The sequence below is a fragment of the Eutrigla gurnardus genome (genome assembly GCF_963514095.1).
Source record: "Eutrigla gurnardus genome assembly, chromosome: 14".
Lineage (NCBI taxonomy): Eukaryota > Metazoa > Chordata > Actinopteri > Perciformes > Triglidae > Eutrigla > Eutrigla gurnardus.
In genome coordinates, this window is record NC_139937.1 from 1,855,621 (window position 1) to 1,873,147 (window position 17,527).

General features: G+C 46.7%; 1 protein-coding gene across 5 annotated transcripts; it reads right to left on the reverse strand.

The window, feature by feature from the left end:
- Positions 1-4,081: 4,081 nt before the first annotated feature.
- On the reverse strand, positions 4,082-16,742 carry atn1 (atrophin 1). 5 transcript variants are annotated; one of them, XM_084026080.1, is made up of 10 exons: positions 16,459-16,742; positions 14,463-14,599; positions 13,896-13,997; positions 13,406-13,525; positions 10,427-13,248; positions 10,062-10,278; positions 8,356-9,913; positions 6,459-6,602; positions 6,070-6,250; positions 4,082-4,796 (listed from the first exon to the last, which is right to left on the reverse strand). In XM_084026080.1, the coding sequence occupies exons 2-10, from the start codon at positions 14,487-14,489 to the stop codon at positions 4,763-4,765; spliced, it is 5,205 nt and encodes a 1,734-aa protein (XP_083882206.1). In that variant the 5' UTR covers positions 14,490-14,599; positions 16,459-16,742; the 3' UTR covers positions 4,082-4,762. The 5 variants fall into 5 exon arrangements, with proteins under 5 accessions (XP_083882206.1, XP_083882203.1, XP_083882202.1 ...); XM_084026077.1 differs by having other exon boundaries at positions 6,435-6,602; XM_084026076.1 differs by having other exon boundaries at positions 6,435-6,602; positions 8,356-9,916.
- Between the last annotated feature and the right edge of the window lie 785 nt (positions 16,743-17,527).

The window sequence follows — 17,527 nt, forward strand, 5'->3', positions numbered from 1 at the left end:
GTTTGCTGGCTAGATTTTTCATCAATAACGCTGCTACACTGTTGGATGCATCAGCGTACAGGTTGTGGACCCACTATCTACAAGCACTAAGAGTTAAACTTTTCCTTCAACTACTGCTGGGGTGTAGAAGAGATCATCCTCGTCATGTATTACCTTTTAGCCAGTCTGCTGAACCAGACCATCTAGGGGTGTTGCTTGGGATATGCTGCTTCGAATAAGTCTCACTTTCAGGGCCCTAGTTTCGTAGACCAGGCGCAGTTGGGGCGCAGCGCACCTGCGCCACGCCGACGGGGTGTGTCCGCCTGGACTTTGCAAGTTTCGTGCACCGCGCAGGCACTCCTCCCGTCACTCCCACCCGCGCAAATGGGAAAGAGGGAGGAGAAGAAGGCGTGAGTGGGAGACGAGGAGGAAACGAGGCCCACGCCTTGTAGGCACATTTTTGTTTCACGTTAAATCAGTAACAAAATCAGCCTACTATCACCTCAAAAATGTAGCAAGACTTAGAGGGCTCATGTCAGCTCAAGACTTAGAAAAACTTGTACATGCCTTTATTACTAGTAGGCTAGACTACTGTAATGGTCTCCTTGCAGGTCTTCCGAAAAAAACTGTCAGGCAGCTACAGCTTGTTCAGAACGCTGCTGCTAGAGTTCTTACAAAGACCAAAAAATGTGAGCACATTACACCAATTCTTAAATCCTTACATTGGCTCCCTGTATGTCAGAGGATTGATTTCAAAATCTTCCTGCTCACATATAAATCACTACATGGTCTAGGGCCGAAGTATATCACTGATATGCTCCCACTACATAAGACTTCTAGACCACTAAGATCTTCTGAGACCAATCTGTTAGTGATTCCCAGAGTAAACAACAATCATGGGAGAGCATCATTTAGTCACTATGCAACAAATGGCTGGAATAAACTTCCTGAAGATGTAAGACTTGCCCCAACTCTGACCACTTTTAAAACTAGACTGAAAACTTTTATGTTCACCATAGCTTTCTGCTAAATCTTTTAATGTCTGCACTGTTTTTAATTATTGCAAATATGTTTTTATTCTATTTTCTTTCTGTATTGCATTTTTAAATTTTTTATTATTTTCTTTTAATTCTATTTTTTTTTCTTTTTTCTTCTCACTTTGTTTTATGATGTGAAGCACTTTGAGTCTGCCTTGTGTATGAAATGTGCTATACAAATAAAGTTGCCTTGCCTTGCCTTGTTTGTTTTCTTCCTGGGCATTCAAAGCCTCTGTGTCCCGTTTTATAACACTTGAAGCATAGGCCTTCTCTGAAGCAATGGGCCTTGGTTGAATGATCTGGGGCTCTACAGACCCTACATGAGTTTAAATGTGTAGCAGGCTCACCAGCCTGTACTCGACCTTGGGTTTGAGTCTGCCCCTACATGGCCAGAATCTATTCCATAAGGGAGATCATTTTTGTTAAGAGAGGCTGACTCAATGTTACGGGATTGATTTGCACTAACTGGCTAATGTGCCATGCACCAAGCATTGGGGTTCACATCTTCATTCACTTTTGTTGTCTTTTATAACATACATGCCCTGGTCTGTCTCTGTGGTGACTGTCAATCAATTAATGTACCTCTCCAACACTCCTTTTCTCCAGAGGTTTGCTTCTAAGAGCTGTGTATAGGCATCAGTGCAATGTTTAACAAACATCATGGTCACTTCATGACCTGGGTCCTCCACTCTTTTCCCCTTGTCTTCGTAGGCACTCATCAGCAAAATCAATAGCCTTATTGAGTCTGATCCACTAGTCTAAACCACTATCTGAAAGCCTTGGTACGGTTTCATAGAAGTCCTGCAGTGGGGTGGTTGATGAGATTGGATCTCCAAAGTGTTCACTGAGAACAGTGAAGATAACATCAGAGTCTCTGCTTATATTTACAAGTCGGTTGTTGTGGATGCAAATCTTGACGATATTTCTCACTTGCCCCATTAATCTGTCCATAATTTCATGGCCTTGCTCAGACAGACTGCAGCCCTTCCTCACCAAATATGGTTGCATAATTTCTTGCCACTCAGTTACAGTACACCTATCTGAGCTGTCACTTCTGAAGTGAGGTGGCTCTGTCAGATTTGAGGATTAGGTTCATTTTTGACAATCAGGATTTTGGGCTGTGCTTGGGGGAGTGTTTGAATTAATTGTAGCAGTGGCCTGGCCTGCTTGGGAAACCTTAGCTGAGATCTGATTCTCTTTCTCACTACTCAGCCAAATCTGCAACACCTTCAAAGTGATTTAATGATACACCACCTGACCGACTTTGGTCATCTATTAGGGACTGAACGGGAGAGGCTCTGACACTCTTCCACCTGCCCCACCCCAGGAATTCCCCTTTTCGTATTCATAATATTACCTTCAGGCTGAGCAGGAGTTACATTCACAGAGATAAACCATTACTTGTATAATAATAATATCATGAAGGGGAAACATCTGCAACCCATTGAGGGTCGTTGCTGGTCAAAAAGGACATACTGTGCAGAGTTTGTTTCTTGAATTATTGTACACCTGTGATGTCAGGAAGATGTAGAGAAACTCCCCTGCGATCGGCAGCAACTGATCTCTTAATCTGGGTCACGGCACCAAATTTCTAGCGAGTCTCCAAGGCACCACAGAGTTCACCATAACACCACAGCTTTCTTCGCGTTTCCTTTAATTCATTTAAAAAGAAAATAAACTAAGGACATTGGGTTTCAGGTAGAAAAAATGTATACTTTAAACTGGTTAATTTGACCCGAATACCATACAAGGTTAATCATCATATAATACAAGAAGGTTGTTAATCTGTGGCCTTGTTTGTTTAATCCACACACGTTGTATCAAATGTTTTCACAAATCATTTGGAGTAATTACAGTCTTGCTGCTCCCAGATTAGGATCTGTCATCGGTGACATTGCAATTAATAACAGTTAATTTCATACACCACAGGGATGCACTCAGAAGTCCTCGATTAAGAATTTACCTGACACCGTGCATTATCATGAAGTACTAAACCACTGAAACGTGATGCTGAGAGTATATTGATGTCAGGGAATAAGAATGATTTGCAAATATTTGTACCAGATTTGAAAACTGCTAATAATAACCTTTATTTTACATCCAATGGATAAAAGTAGGCGGCAGTTATAATCCTAGACCTACGTGGAAATGCAGTGTTCCAGCCACGTCCATTGTCTTTCATCCGCACCTTTCACAACATCTGTATCCACCCCGAGACGACTGATGAAGTGCTAAGAATATCCCCCAGATGTGATCACCAGAGGGGAAATCAGATTTGTCCTGCTAGAGGTTACTTTACATTATGTTGACACACTTATTCAAGGTGACTTTTAATGACACACAACCTACATATACAGTACTATATATATATATATATATATATATATATATATATATTATCACTCTCCGGACTTAGATAGCTCTACATATAAGGCTATCAATCAATGTCACATGAGTATGAGGTGCTTTAATTGCATAAATAAAGAAAAGGGATGCTGAATTTAGACATGTGGAGGACTGTGTATGATTATAAGTTTGTTCAGCCAGATCGACAAATCTGCGAGCCGGCAGCGATTCTGTCTTGCAACGTGAAGGCCATCTCCAGTGATCCGTGTCCGTTTGAAGGAGATTCCTCCAGCCGGACACGGTGAGAACACACACAGCCCTGAGCCTTCAGCAGTAAATCACTCTCTCTCTCTATCACAGCTCCTCCTTCCTTTCTCCTTTTCATTTCTCTCTTTATATATTTTTTTCTCTCTTTTCATTTTTACTGTGCAGTGAGGAATGCTCGCTCTACAGGGTGGCTGGTGTTCACTGGAGCGCCTCAACTCCCATGTCTCACACTCATCCCATGTGTCTCCTATTAGCTACACTCAACCAAGAGAGGGAGGGACACCGAGAAGGAGGGGGAGTCAGAAATGGAGAGGGGGGGAATTTGATATGCTTTGTGCATGAGTGACTTGTATAAAACAAAGACGGGGCAAATAGTCTGAATGTATGTGATGGGGGTATGGGGTGGGGGTGGGGTGAGAACGCACGCATAAACACGCCAGAGACTAGCAAAAAAAAGATTATAATTTATTTCCAGATTTTTTTGCCTTCATTTGCATCTTGTTTCACAAGGTAAATTGAAAATAAAAAATAAAAATAAAAACCAACTGCCATACCATGAAAATGTAAAAAAATAATACAAATAATATGTACTGTATATATAATTATATCATTATCAACAAACAGACAACATTAATCATAATAACAATACTATTGATCATAAACATAACATAACACTAAATTGCTGGTCTCATGCATATAGAACGCCCCTCGGATACAAAAGAGGGGGTAATTACTAAAAATAGAACCAAAAGTTCCACCAGTTCAGAATAAGCGCCTAGCTACATGCAATGACATAAAAGAGACTCATGTACACATTCCTTCTGGCATCATGTATTTTACACATACTGTACTTCACTATTGCCGCCCCCATCTAATATACTGTACAGAGCACAATACAAAACAGGACTGGAGTTTGAGAACATTTTGCAGGAAAGTCTTCAATGCGGTGCAGTTAGCAGGGACTGTGTGCAACGTTTTCATGCCCTCCTCTTTCTCTTCTCTTTCAGTGGATTCCCCCGTTTGTCCAGCTTTGACTTGAGTCTTCATTGTTTTCAGTGCTTTTCTTTTCCGTTTCATTTTGCACACATTCTCCTTGGTGTTTTCCCCGTGCTGCTCTTTGTCGTGCCCCTCCCTCACAGGGTCTTGTCACTTTCTTTCTTCAGGTGACTAAAAGGTCAAAGGAGAAACCACGTTAGAGTGCAATTCAAAGTTAAAGGTCATGGCTAAGGTTGGGGTTCAGTTTCATCTTGGATAACTTCAGCTTTTACAACCAAAGTAACGGCTCTTTTGGGATGCATTCTAAAAGCTTCATTTGAATCCATTTGACAGGATTTATGAGCATTTTGCAATACTAAAGGTGAACCTGGTCTATCCAAATAAATGATTGGGTCTTTTTCAGGCTACTGTTTGTCGGTTTGGGTATTTTCAGAAAATTCTCGCCCATCCATGCATCTCATTGGTTGCAGGTAGATCCACAGTGCCCAACGGGTAAAGGGAAAGAGCGTAAACAATGAATTGCACCTGGTGAGCTAACATGAAGTAAAAGATTAAATGTATATATATAGAGATAAAAACTATAGCTTTAGGTCTCGGGTCAGGTTTGGGTGTTAAATTTAGTACCAGCAGGTGGGTTCAGCCGGATTCAGCCTTAATCAATCAATCAATCAATCAATCAAATTAATTTGTATCGCACTTTACAATAGCCAGACGGTACCCAAAGTGCTTTACATCAAAGCAATAAAATAATACATTAAAACAATACATAAAAACACAAGAAAGTGCCACAGTGCTGCAAGAAAACACAAGAAAAGTGCTACTAGTGCTGCAGGGTGTTTGAGGCCCTCTAAAGTGCATAAAGTAAAAAACAGGCAAAATAAGTACACATAAGAGCAGGACTACCCTAGTCACAGTTAAATGCCAATCGAAAAAAGTGTGTCTTCAGCTTTGATTTAAAAAGGCTGAGGTCAGTAGTGGTGCGAATGTCAGGGGGCAGTCTGTTCCACAGCCTTAAAACCACCGGGTCTTATTTTTAGGACAGTGTAAAACTGGCAAAAAAGTAATGTTATCGTTCTGGTTCCAGCTTATCAAATGGGAGAATTTTCTTTCTTTCTTTCTTTCTTTCTTTCTTTCTTTCTTTCTTTGTCTTGTACCATAGTAAATAAACTGCATTTATACATATATCTTACATATACACTTATCTTTTATACTATTTTCTGACATTTTATTGACGCACAACATCAATTAATAGACAAAATAATCAACAGATGAATCTGCAACGAAAACAGAACATATCCAATCTCAGCTGTATGAACAGTCATTACAAGGGAGACACACACACACACACACACACACACACACACACACACACACACACACACACACACACACACACACACACACACACACACACACACACACACACACACACACACACACACACCTGTAATACTCGTCCTGGGTGAGGGAGTGGTGGTGATGGTGATGGATCCACTGTTGTTCCAGGGCCAGTCTCTGTATCTGCAGCTCTGCGCTCTGGGCCTGCTGCATGGCCTGGAGCTGATGGGCTGCCGACATGGGACCAGTGAGGGAGGATGGCTGGGGCAGGTCACGGAAAGGAGCACCTGTAAGAAGAAACAGAAAAAAAAAAAAGAGGAAAGAGGAGGAGCAGGTGGGGATACAAAAGGAAAACAGAGAAATAAAGGAGCCGAAAGGGCACCAAGGTCAATCACCATCATCATATTCAAAAAGTCTCTTCATAAACGTTCAGCACTGTGAAGTTTTTAGAGAGAAAAACTGAACAAGTACATGGACGAGGAGCCTTCTCCTCACCGAACAGCTGTTGGCGGAGCACCTCGCTGTCAGTGAGGGGGTGAGCCAGGATGGGGGTGCCTAGTGTGGCTCCTGGGTAAGGGAGACGTGTCAAAGGAGACCCCGACGCCAACGGGTCCATCAGGGGGTGTACCCCGCCCGTCGCTGGATGCCAGTGATGTAATAGGAAATACAGGAGATATTTAATAAGAGTCAAATTATGAATTCAGACAAGGATAATGCACACAGCATGTAATACATTAACACTAATACATTATGCTCCACTTAAAAGATGAAGTCTGATTCTTGGGAACACGTTGAGCAGCACGTCAGAGAAATCTGGATTCCATCTATTATTTCTTGCCGCTTATCCTTTCCAGGGTCGCGGGGGGCCTGGAGCCAATCCCAGCTGACATTGGGCGAGAGGCGGGGTACACCCTGAACAGGTTGCCAGGCAATCACAGGGCTGACACTGAGGATCAATTCCAATCCGGTCTCAACACCCACCCAGTCCGTGACACCCACAGCTGGAGGAATCACCCTCTTTAAAGTGGAGGGTGTGAATAGGGCAATTTGGGAAGAACTGCTCTCTCTCCAGCAAGGGAAGGAGAAATAAATAGCAGAAGTTTTTTTAATGATCCCTGGGGGTAAATTAGTTTCAGTTGCACCATTCTGGAATATAAATATAAATATATACACACATAGAAATTATAAAAACATATAGATTAGAAATGTGTGTAAAAATGTGCATTATACGACAACATAACAGTGTCAATAATAATGCTGAAAAAGGGTTTATAAATACATTTCTGATTGTATAGTTTTTAAAATATATAATTATATATATATATATATATATATAAAGTGAGCGAGAGCGAGAGCGAGAGCGAGAGCGAGAGCGAGAGAGAGAGAGAGAGAGAGAGGGAGGGAAATGTTGCATATAACTACACAACAATTTACAATAACATGAACATGTCTACCCATTTTCTATACAAGTAAGGGGGGACTCACTCTAGGAGTTTTATAACCCACGTCCAGTTCCTGCTAATGGACCCTCCACGCAGCGAAGTGGAAGTGGTTAGGAAGAGGTTGTGTGAGCCGGATTGGAATTGGGCCATAAAGACAGACAACCATTCACAATCACATTCACACCTATCGGCAATTTAGAGTCACAAATTAATCTAATTAACTTAACTCTTTGGACTGTGGGAGGAAGCAGGAGGACGTGGAGAAACCCCATGCTGACACAGGGAAAACATGCAAATCCATACAAAGCTAGCCAGCGGGTTGGAACCCAGAAAAAAGGCCTCATTTGTGTGTCAGTTTCTGGTGATCGGCGTTACCAAACTAACATCTCTTTCAGGACTTTGCACTTGAGAACTTTGAATATTTAAACAAACAATCAGATGTCTCAGATAAATCTATGACCTAATATCACTTGAAATTGAAGAAAAACTTGATTCAATGATAAACTACACTAATACGAAACATATTTACAATGTTGTTAAAGGACAAGGCTGGCTTTGTTTTTCTTACTGTACACAATTTCCACATAAATACTGAAACCATCCATGTGAGTACTTCCCCACTCCCTTTCCATGTATGTGGAGAACAAACTTAAAAGGCCTATAATAGTTGGCCATTGAATTGAAGTATTTTGAGCCCACAGATCATGAATGGGATTAACTACTAATAAACAACAGTAACCATCCTGGAGAAGGACAGTGTGATCCGGTGCAACAGTGTGGATCTTAGATTTGTTTTTTAATAGTTCTTGGACAATGTAGGTCTAAGGTGATAGAATATTGCTAGCCTTATCCTTTACTTTTTAAGTATGCAAACGTTGCATGAAACACTTTGACTACAAATGTGTTCATAGTAACACACGTGTGTTATTTGTAATAGAAGTGGTTAGTACCTGTGTCTTGCTGGTGCAGGTGGAGGTGTGAGTGGATGTGTGAATGCTGGTGATGATGAGGTGTCACGTTTAACATCTGAAGACGCCCCAGATTCTCTCCTCCACCTCCGTTTCCACCTGTTCCTCCTCCACTTCCCCCTCCACCTCCACTTCCTCCACTTCCTCCTCTTTCTCTCTCCCTTTCTCTTTCTCGCTCTCTGTCCCCAAAGGCCGGCAAAGCTGCTCTGTCTCTCTCCCTGTCCCGCTCTCTGTCCCCACTCCTGTCCCGCTCATAAGAGGCAGGAGAGCGAGTGGGAGTGGGGTAGTTCTCTGGGGGAGCAGCCGGAGCAGTGGTAGGTGGCAGGTGAGAGGACAGGGAGCTGGGAAAAGAGGAATGGGGGACTGGGTGATGAAGTGAGGAGGCGTTGGTGGTCGGCGGAGCAGGTGGAGGAGGAGCTGGCGGCGGAGCAGCGGGGCCTGCTGGGGCTGAGGGGGCGGCCGGCGGTGCAGATGATGGGTGAGAGGGTGTTAGGATGGATGAAGGGGGTGGATTGGACAGGGACTGGGGGGCCGGAGGGTTGGGAGGTCGAGTTACTGGAGCCATGGTCGGGTTCTGGAGGTGTGTGGGGCCAGGGGGAGCTGGGGGAGGAGGAGTGCCATAGAGTGAAACCTCATTAGCTCCCACTGCACCTCCTCCAAGTAACAGGGAGTGTGCATGTGTGTGTGCGTGTGCATGGGCATGGGCATTGGCATGAGCATGAGCATGGGCATGGGCATGAGCATGAGCATGAGCATGAGCATGGGCATGAGAATGGGAGTGAGCAAGGGCAAGAGCTGTGTGATCAGCCATGGACCCTGGTGGGTAAACCCGCTCATCGCTCTTAAACTCAAATCCTTGCTTTATTCGCTCTCGATGAGCAGCTACTGCATGAGGAAAGCCCACTCCCCCTAAGCCTGCACCCCCAATCCCTCCATGTATTGGGCCGCCCGCCATGCCAGGGTGGCCACCAACACCGTGGCTCCCTTCAAGGCTGCCACCGTACAAAAAGCCCAAGATGGCAGCAGCTGTAGCTGCATCAGTAGGCAGGTGATGCGGGTGGCCTAAAGCGTGATTCTGGAACTGAGGAAGGAAGAATGAGGGATGGACATGGGGGTGGCCATGGTGAATTTGTGCGTGGTGTGCCTGGGCACGACTTGCTGCCCCGAGTGGAGACATGGCATGAGGGCGAGCGTACTCACTCAGGGTTCTCAGCGCTGGTGTGTCAGGGCCCAGATATGGACCCCCTAAACCTATTCCCAGGGCTCCCTGAGGGCCAACGACTGTTGAAGCCCCACCCATGGATGGTAGGAGGAGGGAGTGGGGGATAGAGTGAGCGAGGGTGGGGTGCAGGTGGTGTGCTTGAGCAAGATGAGCATGCTGGTGTGAGGGATGATGCTGAGGGTGAGGGGGAGGGTGGGAGACAGAGTTGCCAGAGGAAGTGGAGGAAGACGATGAAGCATCGAGGATGATAGAAGATGAGGAGGGGAAGAAGAGAGAGGAGCCCTGGCGACCTCCTCCAGCGGCGTTGACGTCTTTCTGCTGCTGCAAAAAAACAAAACAGTAAAACTCTGTAAATCACGCCTGCCCTGATCTGCTTTATCCCCCTACCCCCGTTAAAATTAACAATTTCATCGATATCAAATCCAAATTCTGACACGCTGCAGAATTATCACGCTCAAATGTGCACCTGTAGATGTCGATCCAGTTCCCTCTCACGCTCGCGCTCCCTCTCTCGTTCCCGCTCCTTTTCTCGGAGGTCTCTGGCCCGCTGCTCCACCTCCCTGCGCGCCCTTTCGATCACCTCATTCCTCTTCTTCCACAGTTTGGAGCCGTCCAGCGGTACAAAGAGGACATCGCTGCGAGCGCAGGAATTTCCGCTGCCGCGATCAAGGACCTTGTGAAACCTGGACACAAGTGACACAGCTGAGTAAAACATTGTTACAACCACCAGGAGTCAGAATCACCATCTTGGTTAATTACCCTTTTATATATAACAAAGGGATCTGAACAGAGTGACACACTGACAGGATGAGGACATCATTTTGACTTTACCGTGCTGATTGGCTGGCGTGGATGGGAATGTCTACAGGCTTGGGTTCAGGAGAGGGGCTTCTCATCACCGGTGGTGGGCTTTCACTCTCCTCCCTTTCTTCTATTGGTTCCTCTTTGATAACAGGTGTGGGAGGGGGGCCTGAATCTGAATGTCCATCTCCACCAGAGAGTGAAGAATTGAGTGAAGCAGGGTTCGAGATGCTGTTGTTGTTGGCTGAGTTACTAAGAGGTGGAGGTCCTTTTGAGACATTTGGAGGCGAGAGTGATTGCGAGTTGGTATTGCTGCTATTGGGTGCACTACTGTTGCTATTGCTGTTGGCAATGATACTGCCGCTGTTCCCATTGGAGTGGTATGTTCCACTGAAGGGAGGGTGGTTGTTCAACGTACCATGGAAAGGGGAGGGACGACATCCAGGTGACACACCAGGCCCAGGAAGTGGCATGTTGGGTCCAGAGGAGGAGCCAGGGGGAAAAGATGAGAAGCCTCCCATCTGATTTGTGGATGGGCTGGGTAACGGAGACAGGGGTGTTGGAGGAGTCTGGGCGGAGGACTGATAGTGTGGGGGACGTACATTGGGTGCCATACTTGATGGGGATGGCTGGCTGAGGGAGGACTGGGGTGGTGGTAGAGGAGGCTGAGATGGTGGCGGTGCATAAGGAGCATTTGAAGGGTGTCCATGATGGCTGGAAGAAGAAGAAGAAGGAGATAGTGCAGGAGGCTGATTTGGGCCTCCACGGTTTTGGTACAAAGCAGACTCTCGCAGATTTGAGTCTCTCTCTCTGTCTCTGGGCCCAGACTGGAAGTGGGGGTGAGGTGGGTGGGGGTGATGGGTTCCTCCAGGCCCCGAATACTCTCTTCCCAGGTTTGGAGTCACCCCAGGGGGGCTGAGGTACTCTCGATTTGTGCCAGTAGAAGCAGGCGCCCCAGCAGGAAAGTCTTTTCCTCCAGTGGGAGGGTACTCTCTGTGAAAGTGGTCTGCTCCAGAGGATGGGGTTTGTGCCGGCTCCATGGGAGGAGGGAAGTCTCGGCCAGATGAGTTTGGGGGATGTGGGTGGGCATGTGGGGGCAGGGAGGAGTGGGAAGGGTGACTTGGGTTGTTTTGGGGTGATGCAGGTGGATCCCGGTTCAGCATGGGGGTAGCAGGTAGCCCACTAGTTGAACTTGGGGGGTTTCCCTGGGTGATGGAGTTGTTTGGGTTGCTGCTGCCTACAATCTCTCTTGTCTGACCCCCAAACTCACCCCATCTGCCTCCATCTTTGTCCCTGGGATGTCCCCCTCCAGTTCCATTGGGGCCAAATTCTCTACTCTGGTTTTGGTTTGGCAGAGGAAACTCCCTCCCTGCATCCCGTTCCCTTTCCCGGTCTCTGAAAGCTGGACCAAAGTCTCTTCTTTCAGGACCCAAGTTAGGTCCATCCCTTCCAGAACCTTGAAACTCCCGGGTCTGACCCACTGGCAGACCCCCAAATTCCCTGCCTTGGATGCTGCTGGACCCACCCATCCCACCACAAGCAGTATTACTATTACCCCCGCTATTATTGTTGCTGCTGTTGCCAATAGGAGCAGTGAACTCTCTGTTGATCTCCCTCCCCCCACAGTCCCCCCTCACTCCCCTCTCCCTCTCTCCTGCAGCCCCCCTCTCTCTGTCCCCTCCCCCTCCAGCGTACCTGGGAAGGTACTCCCTGTGGGGGTGGGGGTGAGGATGGGGGAGGTAAGAGGGGTGGGAGGAGGAGTGGCGGGAGGATGGAGGGTTGTAAACAGAAGGAAGTTGCTGCTGCTGCACTGGGGGCTGGTGCTGTGGTTGGTGTGGGTGGTGGTTGCCGGGGTAACGGGTGTATCCCCAGCTCCCCTGGCAACCAGTTGCTGTGCCACCCTGCCAGCTGGTGGAGCTGTAGTGGTGAGGGTGGGTGGAGGGTTGGGTTTGAGGCTGGGACTGCTGCTGAGGCCCGGTCTGTGGCAACAGTGAAGGAGGAGTGGACTGAGCCTTGTCCAGGAGTTTGTCTGCCTTTTCTATTTTGTCTCTTTCTATCTTAACCTCAGCAGGCAGGTTTTGTCCCCCGAGCTCCAAGGGCTTCAGTGCAGGTGGAGGAGGAAGGGGAGGGGGTAAAGAGTGGGGAATGTTGGGGCTGTTATGGGAAAAATCTCCTCCAGAGATAGTTGTCTTGGTCACACACTGTGTGCTGGCTTTGGAATTCATTCTGCTGCCACTAAGTGCACCGTCAACGCCCGTCAGCCCACCATACTCAACTTTACACATCAATTTGGAGTCCAGGGAGAAATAGGACTTCCTCCCACTATTGCTGTCGTTTGATGAATCCCCTGCTCCACGGAGAGATGGAGTCAGACCAGAGGAAGAGCATGGAGCGGAGGGGGGCTTGAGAGAAGGACAGTCTTCAATTCTTGCATCCATTTCCCGTTTTTCGCCATCTCCACAGGACTCCCCCCCTCTCCCCTCTCGTTGCGCCCTCCTATCATCTCCTGCCACCTTCCCCACTCCTCCCTCCTTGCCTTTCTCTCGTTCCCTCTCTCCTTGCTTTGGTGAGTCGGGGCCATCGGAATCAGAGTCCAGGCTACCCAAAGGGGAAGCGGAGAGACTTGGGGATGAGGAACGATTGTCCTGGTCTATATCCCGCCCACTGCTCAGACTACTGCTACTATTGGCCAGGCTCCCGACAACTGAACTCCTACTGCCCTGGGATTGGCCATCTTCATTGTCACTCTCACGGGATTGGCTGGCAACTGAGGTTGGAGGCGGGACAGTGGAAGGAGCAGAGCTGTCAGTCGAGTGTGTTGATGTTGGAGGGTTTGGGGTAGAGGCCGAATCCTGAAAAAAAGATAATTTGTGGATGAGGTAAAAATGTGAATTCTGTGAATGTGGTAATATCACAGAAGCAAAGACTAGAACTAATACATTAAACAGTGCCTTTCTGGATGATTATAATTAGTCTTTATATAACAGGTTGATGCAATGTAATACAAACCTGAACTTTCTGCCTCTTTGGAGGAGACACAAGTTCCTCCCCCTCACTCTCTGATGAATCATGCCCTTGTGATCTGCGACTGAAGCGATTTCCAGCCAATTCCTCACCAGCACCTCTTTGCTAAAACAACACAAGACTTTTAATTCTGTAGTGATGCTTTTGAATCCCTAATAGGTCTGTGACTGTTTTTAGAACAAAGCCATGCTTGGACACAAACACACACACACACACACACACACACACACACACACACACACACACCATCCTTGTCAGAAATCATCAAAGATTTCAAAGTGCTAAGTTGTAAAACACACGATCGAACACACTGCAATGGGTCTGTGGCAATCACACTGATGACTCATGCACTGACAGCAAACACACACACACGCACACACACAGAATTCAATACACAAGGCCGGCTTTTTATTGCTCGTGACTGTTATACTTGCATGCACACACATAACCGTGTGGACAGATGATGTGCGCTTACCGTCGGTCTGTCGTTGCGTTCAGGGCGAGTGGGGCTGGCGTGCGGGCGTCTGCCCCTTCTCTCCTCACTCGCCCCCCGCCGCCGCCCACTGCGCATGGGCATCTGCAAAAACCCAAAGTCCAACAAAGTAGTTAGATATGCACAGGAAGGAGAAGCATTGCACATTAAAACAATGAGAGTGAGAGGGAATAAGCAACACATACAGAGGGAATGATGAGAGGTGTTGATTGTAGTGAAAACATGCCAAAAGAAAGTCAAGTTTGTTCAAATCCATGTGGAATGTAGAAAGGACAACATAAAGTGGAGAATAAAAATGGGAGGGAGTTGAAAAGGAAAACAGGTCATGATAGAGAGAAGGCCACAGAGAGGAGGGGAAACATTTAAGCAGAGGAAAGAATCAAATACAAAGAGTAATCTCACAAGCAAATAAATAATTTTCATCTAAGTCATCCTGGTTATTTTGTAATACTATCACACATTGAACTGATTATGATGCAGCCACATGTACTACATTAGCAGACGATCTCTGACCTCATTGTAAAACATATACATAGGCCTTGTTCATACCGATTCTTTGTGCGTCCGTGTTTTCATTATTTCTTCTTTAAAACGCCCATTTTACAACACAAGCCATTGCAGGGACTGAACTGGTTCCTGTTGCTTATTGACCCGGCTGTGTGTTAAACCATGAGAGCTACCACAACCTGTAAAGCACATAAACAAAGAAGGCATTATTCAGTCTTTATCGGCATGGAAATCCTACAGAGAATGTTTTACTGATGAGCAGTGACATGGTTTGCTATCTGCACCACACCAAGTGTGCACTTCCAGAATGTGTGACATCTGAGTTTTAAAACTGCAAAAAGCACAGATGTGTCGCAACATTTAAATTCCCAGCATGCTTCACATTGTATCGGCACAACCGCTTTTCACTGAATTCGAAACAGTTTCCTCTCTGCCTTCTGTCTTAACCACAGCAGCAAAAAATGTTAAAAAATCCACAATAGGTTAACCCACTCCCACTGGCCTGGGTGTTGTATAGGTGGTGCTTTAACATGAAAACAACAGATGATGAGAATGTAGCAGAAAAGATGCCGACTGCTTGACCATGGGACCACACCCCCCCCACCCCCTTCCACCTTCACCACAACAGCCAAAACCCACAGTCACTTGTGGTTAACCCATGACCTGTAATGGCTGGCAGCATTACATTCATATGTATCCATCAAGCCAGCCATTAGGGATATACACAATGTCAAGATCCCTTAGCCAATGGGTGTGCCGGTCAAAAGGTGGACTACTTTGCAAGGGCTCGCCAAATCCATTCATTCATGTACCACAATGATGAAAAAATGTCTCATGTATATTGAATGAGGATATAAATAGTACACGCCACTGGATGTAAAAAAAAAAAAAAAAAAATTAAAAAAAGAAGAAGAAAGAAGAAGATGATATATTTGGCTAACCAGTTAGCAGAGCTGCTGTACACTCTGCTATGCAGACATAAATATAGCAGCCACACGTTGATTGTTCATGTGTGTTTGAGTCCTGTAAATCCCTGTAGCAGCTCCACTACACATGGCTATGCATTAATTATTAGTGCATGCTGCAGCAACGGATCCAATCACAGTGGAATCTTAACTGTCACAATCACTGTTCACACTTCATATGCATAATACAACACATGTATGTAGGCAATGCAGTGTGTGTGTGTGTGTGTGTGTGCGTGTGTGTGCGCGCGCGCGCACACGGCGCCTACTTCACATACATATGACTAGTTGATCACACAGAAAACGTTCGGTGCCCGGTGAGGGTGACTGTGGGCATAATGCATCCCAGTTACAGGTGGCAGCACCGGCCTGTCGGTGCTCCACCGGCGGCTCCATGGTCAGTAAACAACTAGGACGCAAACAGACCACCAACATACAACAGCATTAACATCACCAGTCCTCCTGCACGCTCGCGCGCGTGCACGCAGCACACAGCACACGCATTATCAACAAATTGACCACTGCATGCGATGCAAAGCAGCAGCATGCAGTTGCCCTGCTTACATCACCAGCGAGCGAGCGAGCACCGCAACGACTCTTTTCTTCTTTCTGCCTGCGAAATGTTATTGATACACATGCAGAGGAGCCCGGCCAGAGCTGCTGCTCCGCCGTCGCCTGCCTCCCCAGACTACCAAGGCAGAACACAGTCCACCTACAACGGGGGAGAGTCGTGATCGGCGGCACTTACATGTTCACAATCAGAATGGATGCCTGTGCAGCGCTGTGTTCTGTACGCTGCACATCCTAAAAAAGAAAGGTGATACGGAATGGCGAATCGTGGCATTTCGCACCGGCTCTCCCCTTTTTTCCCTCGCTGGAATGTGGGTGCGCGTCGTGCACAATATTAACATGAATTCACCGGGACATAATTTAGCCACAACGCAGGAGTATGATGATAATTAAAGCACAAAGGAGGAGGCAGAAAAAATGGGAGGGAGAGGACAAACGTGGCCAGCAGAAATAGCTCCAAATAAACAGTATAAGCATCCATTTCCCCCTTTTTTTTGACTTACCTATAATATCCAGCGATGCGTGCTCTCACTCTCCCTTTTCCTTTCTCTCCCTCTGTTTTCTCGTTTTATGTTGCACGCTGACACGCACACCTCAGAGCCCAGGCGTCTGTCAACAGAGACTTGTGCTGGCTCATATTGCAACGGGCACCGATAATAACAATAATGCAGAAGAAACCTCTTTCTATTCGTTGCAGGAAAAAACAGGGTGCCAACTGAAGACTACAAATTGATGCGTACCCTCGCCTCTTCCCCACCCCCTTTCGCCCCCTTTTTCTTTTTTTTGCCCCCCACCCCCTCCCTCCCTCCTCCCCTCTCCTACCCTACCCTACTCCCCCTCCTCCTCTAAGACGACTTGCACTTTTTTTTAATATCCCCTCTCCGATCTTACAGTCACATTTTTTTTTTTTTTTTGCGGAGGGGTGAGCCAGATAGACATGTACGTCGGGTGAGAGAAAGGGAGAGTAGAGAGGGCGTGATTTGCATGAGGAGAGAGGGGGAGGATAGAGGAGGAGGAGGAGGAGGAGGGAGTAGTGAGGCAGGGCGAAGGAGGAAGAGAGGCGCAGAGAGAGGTCCAAAACTCGGAAGAGGGAGGGTCTCGGTCTCACTCTCTCTCTCTCTCTCTCTCTCTCTCTCTCTCTCTCTCTCTCTCTCTCTCTCTCTCTGTTGCCTAGTCCCTTCAGAGTCACCTTTACTGTACGGGACTCTGCTTCAGCCTGAATAACTGGCTGTTCGGCTTTATCTCGCGATGAAGCCCGAACAGGAAGAAGTGTCCTATAGGTCTTTGTTCTTTCGAGCCTCACTTATTACAACGGCAACAAGCTGAGAGGAAACACACGCGGCCCGTCAGTGTGTGTGTGCATGCGTGTGTGTGTGTGCCTTTTTGATGAAAATGCCAGCGACTTAACAAAGAGAGCTCCCAACTCGTTTGGAATAATTAAAGAATTAAGAAATTAACCATAAAATCGTGCCCTCTGTTGTGTTATGTGTCTGTCCGAAAGCTCCCTGTCTCTCTCCCTGTCTGTCTGTCTCCCTGTCTGTCTCTCTGTCTGGGGGAAGCTTGCAGCGGTGT

Excerpts from the sequence above, each read along its gene's own strand:
- atn1 (XM_084026076.1), bottom strand. The coding sequence starts at position 14,489 with ATGAAAACACGGACGCACAAAGAATCG. Across the intron at positions 13,998-14,462 it reads CACGGACGCACAAAGAATCG|ATGCCCATGCGCAGTGGGCG; the intron begins GTATGAACAAGG and ends GGGTTTTTGCAG. Across the intron at positions 9,917-10,061 it reads AACTGGATCGACATCTACAG|CAGCAGAAAGACGTCAACGC; the intron begins GTGCACATTTGA and ends GTTTTTTTGCAG.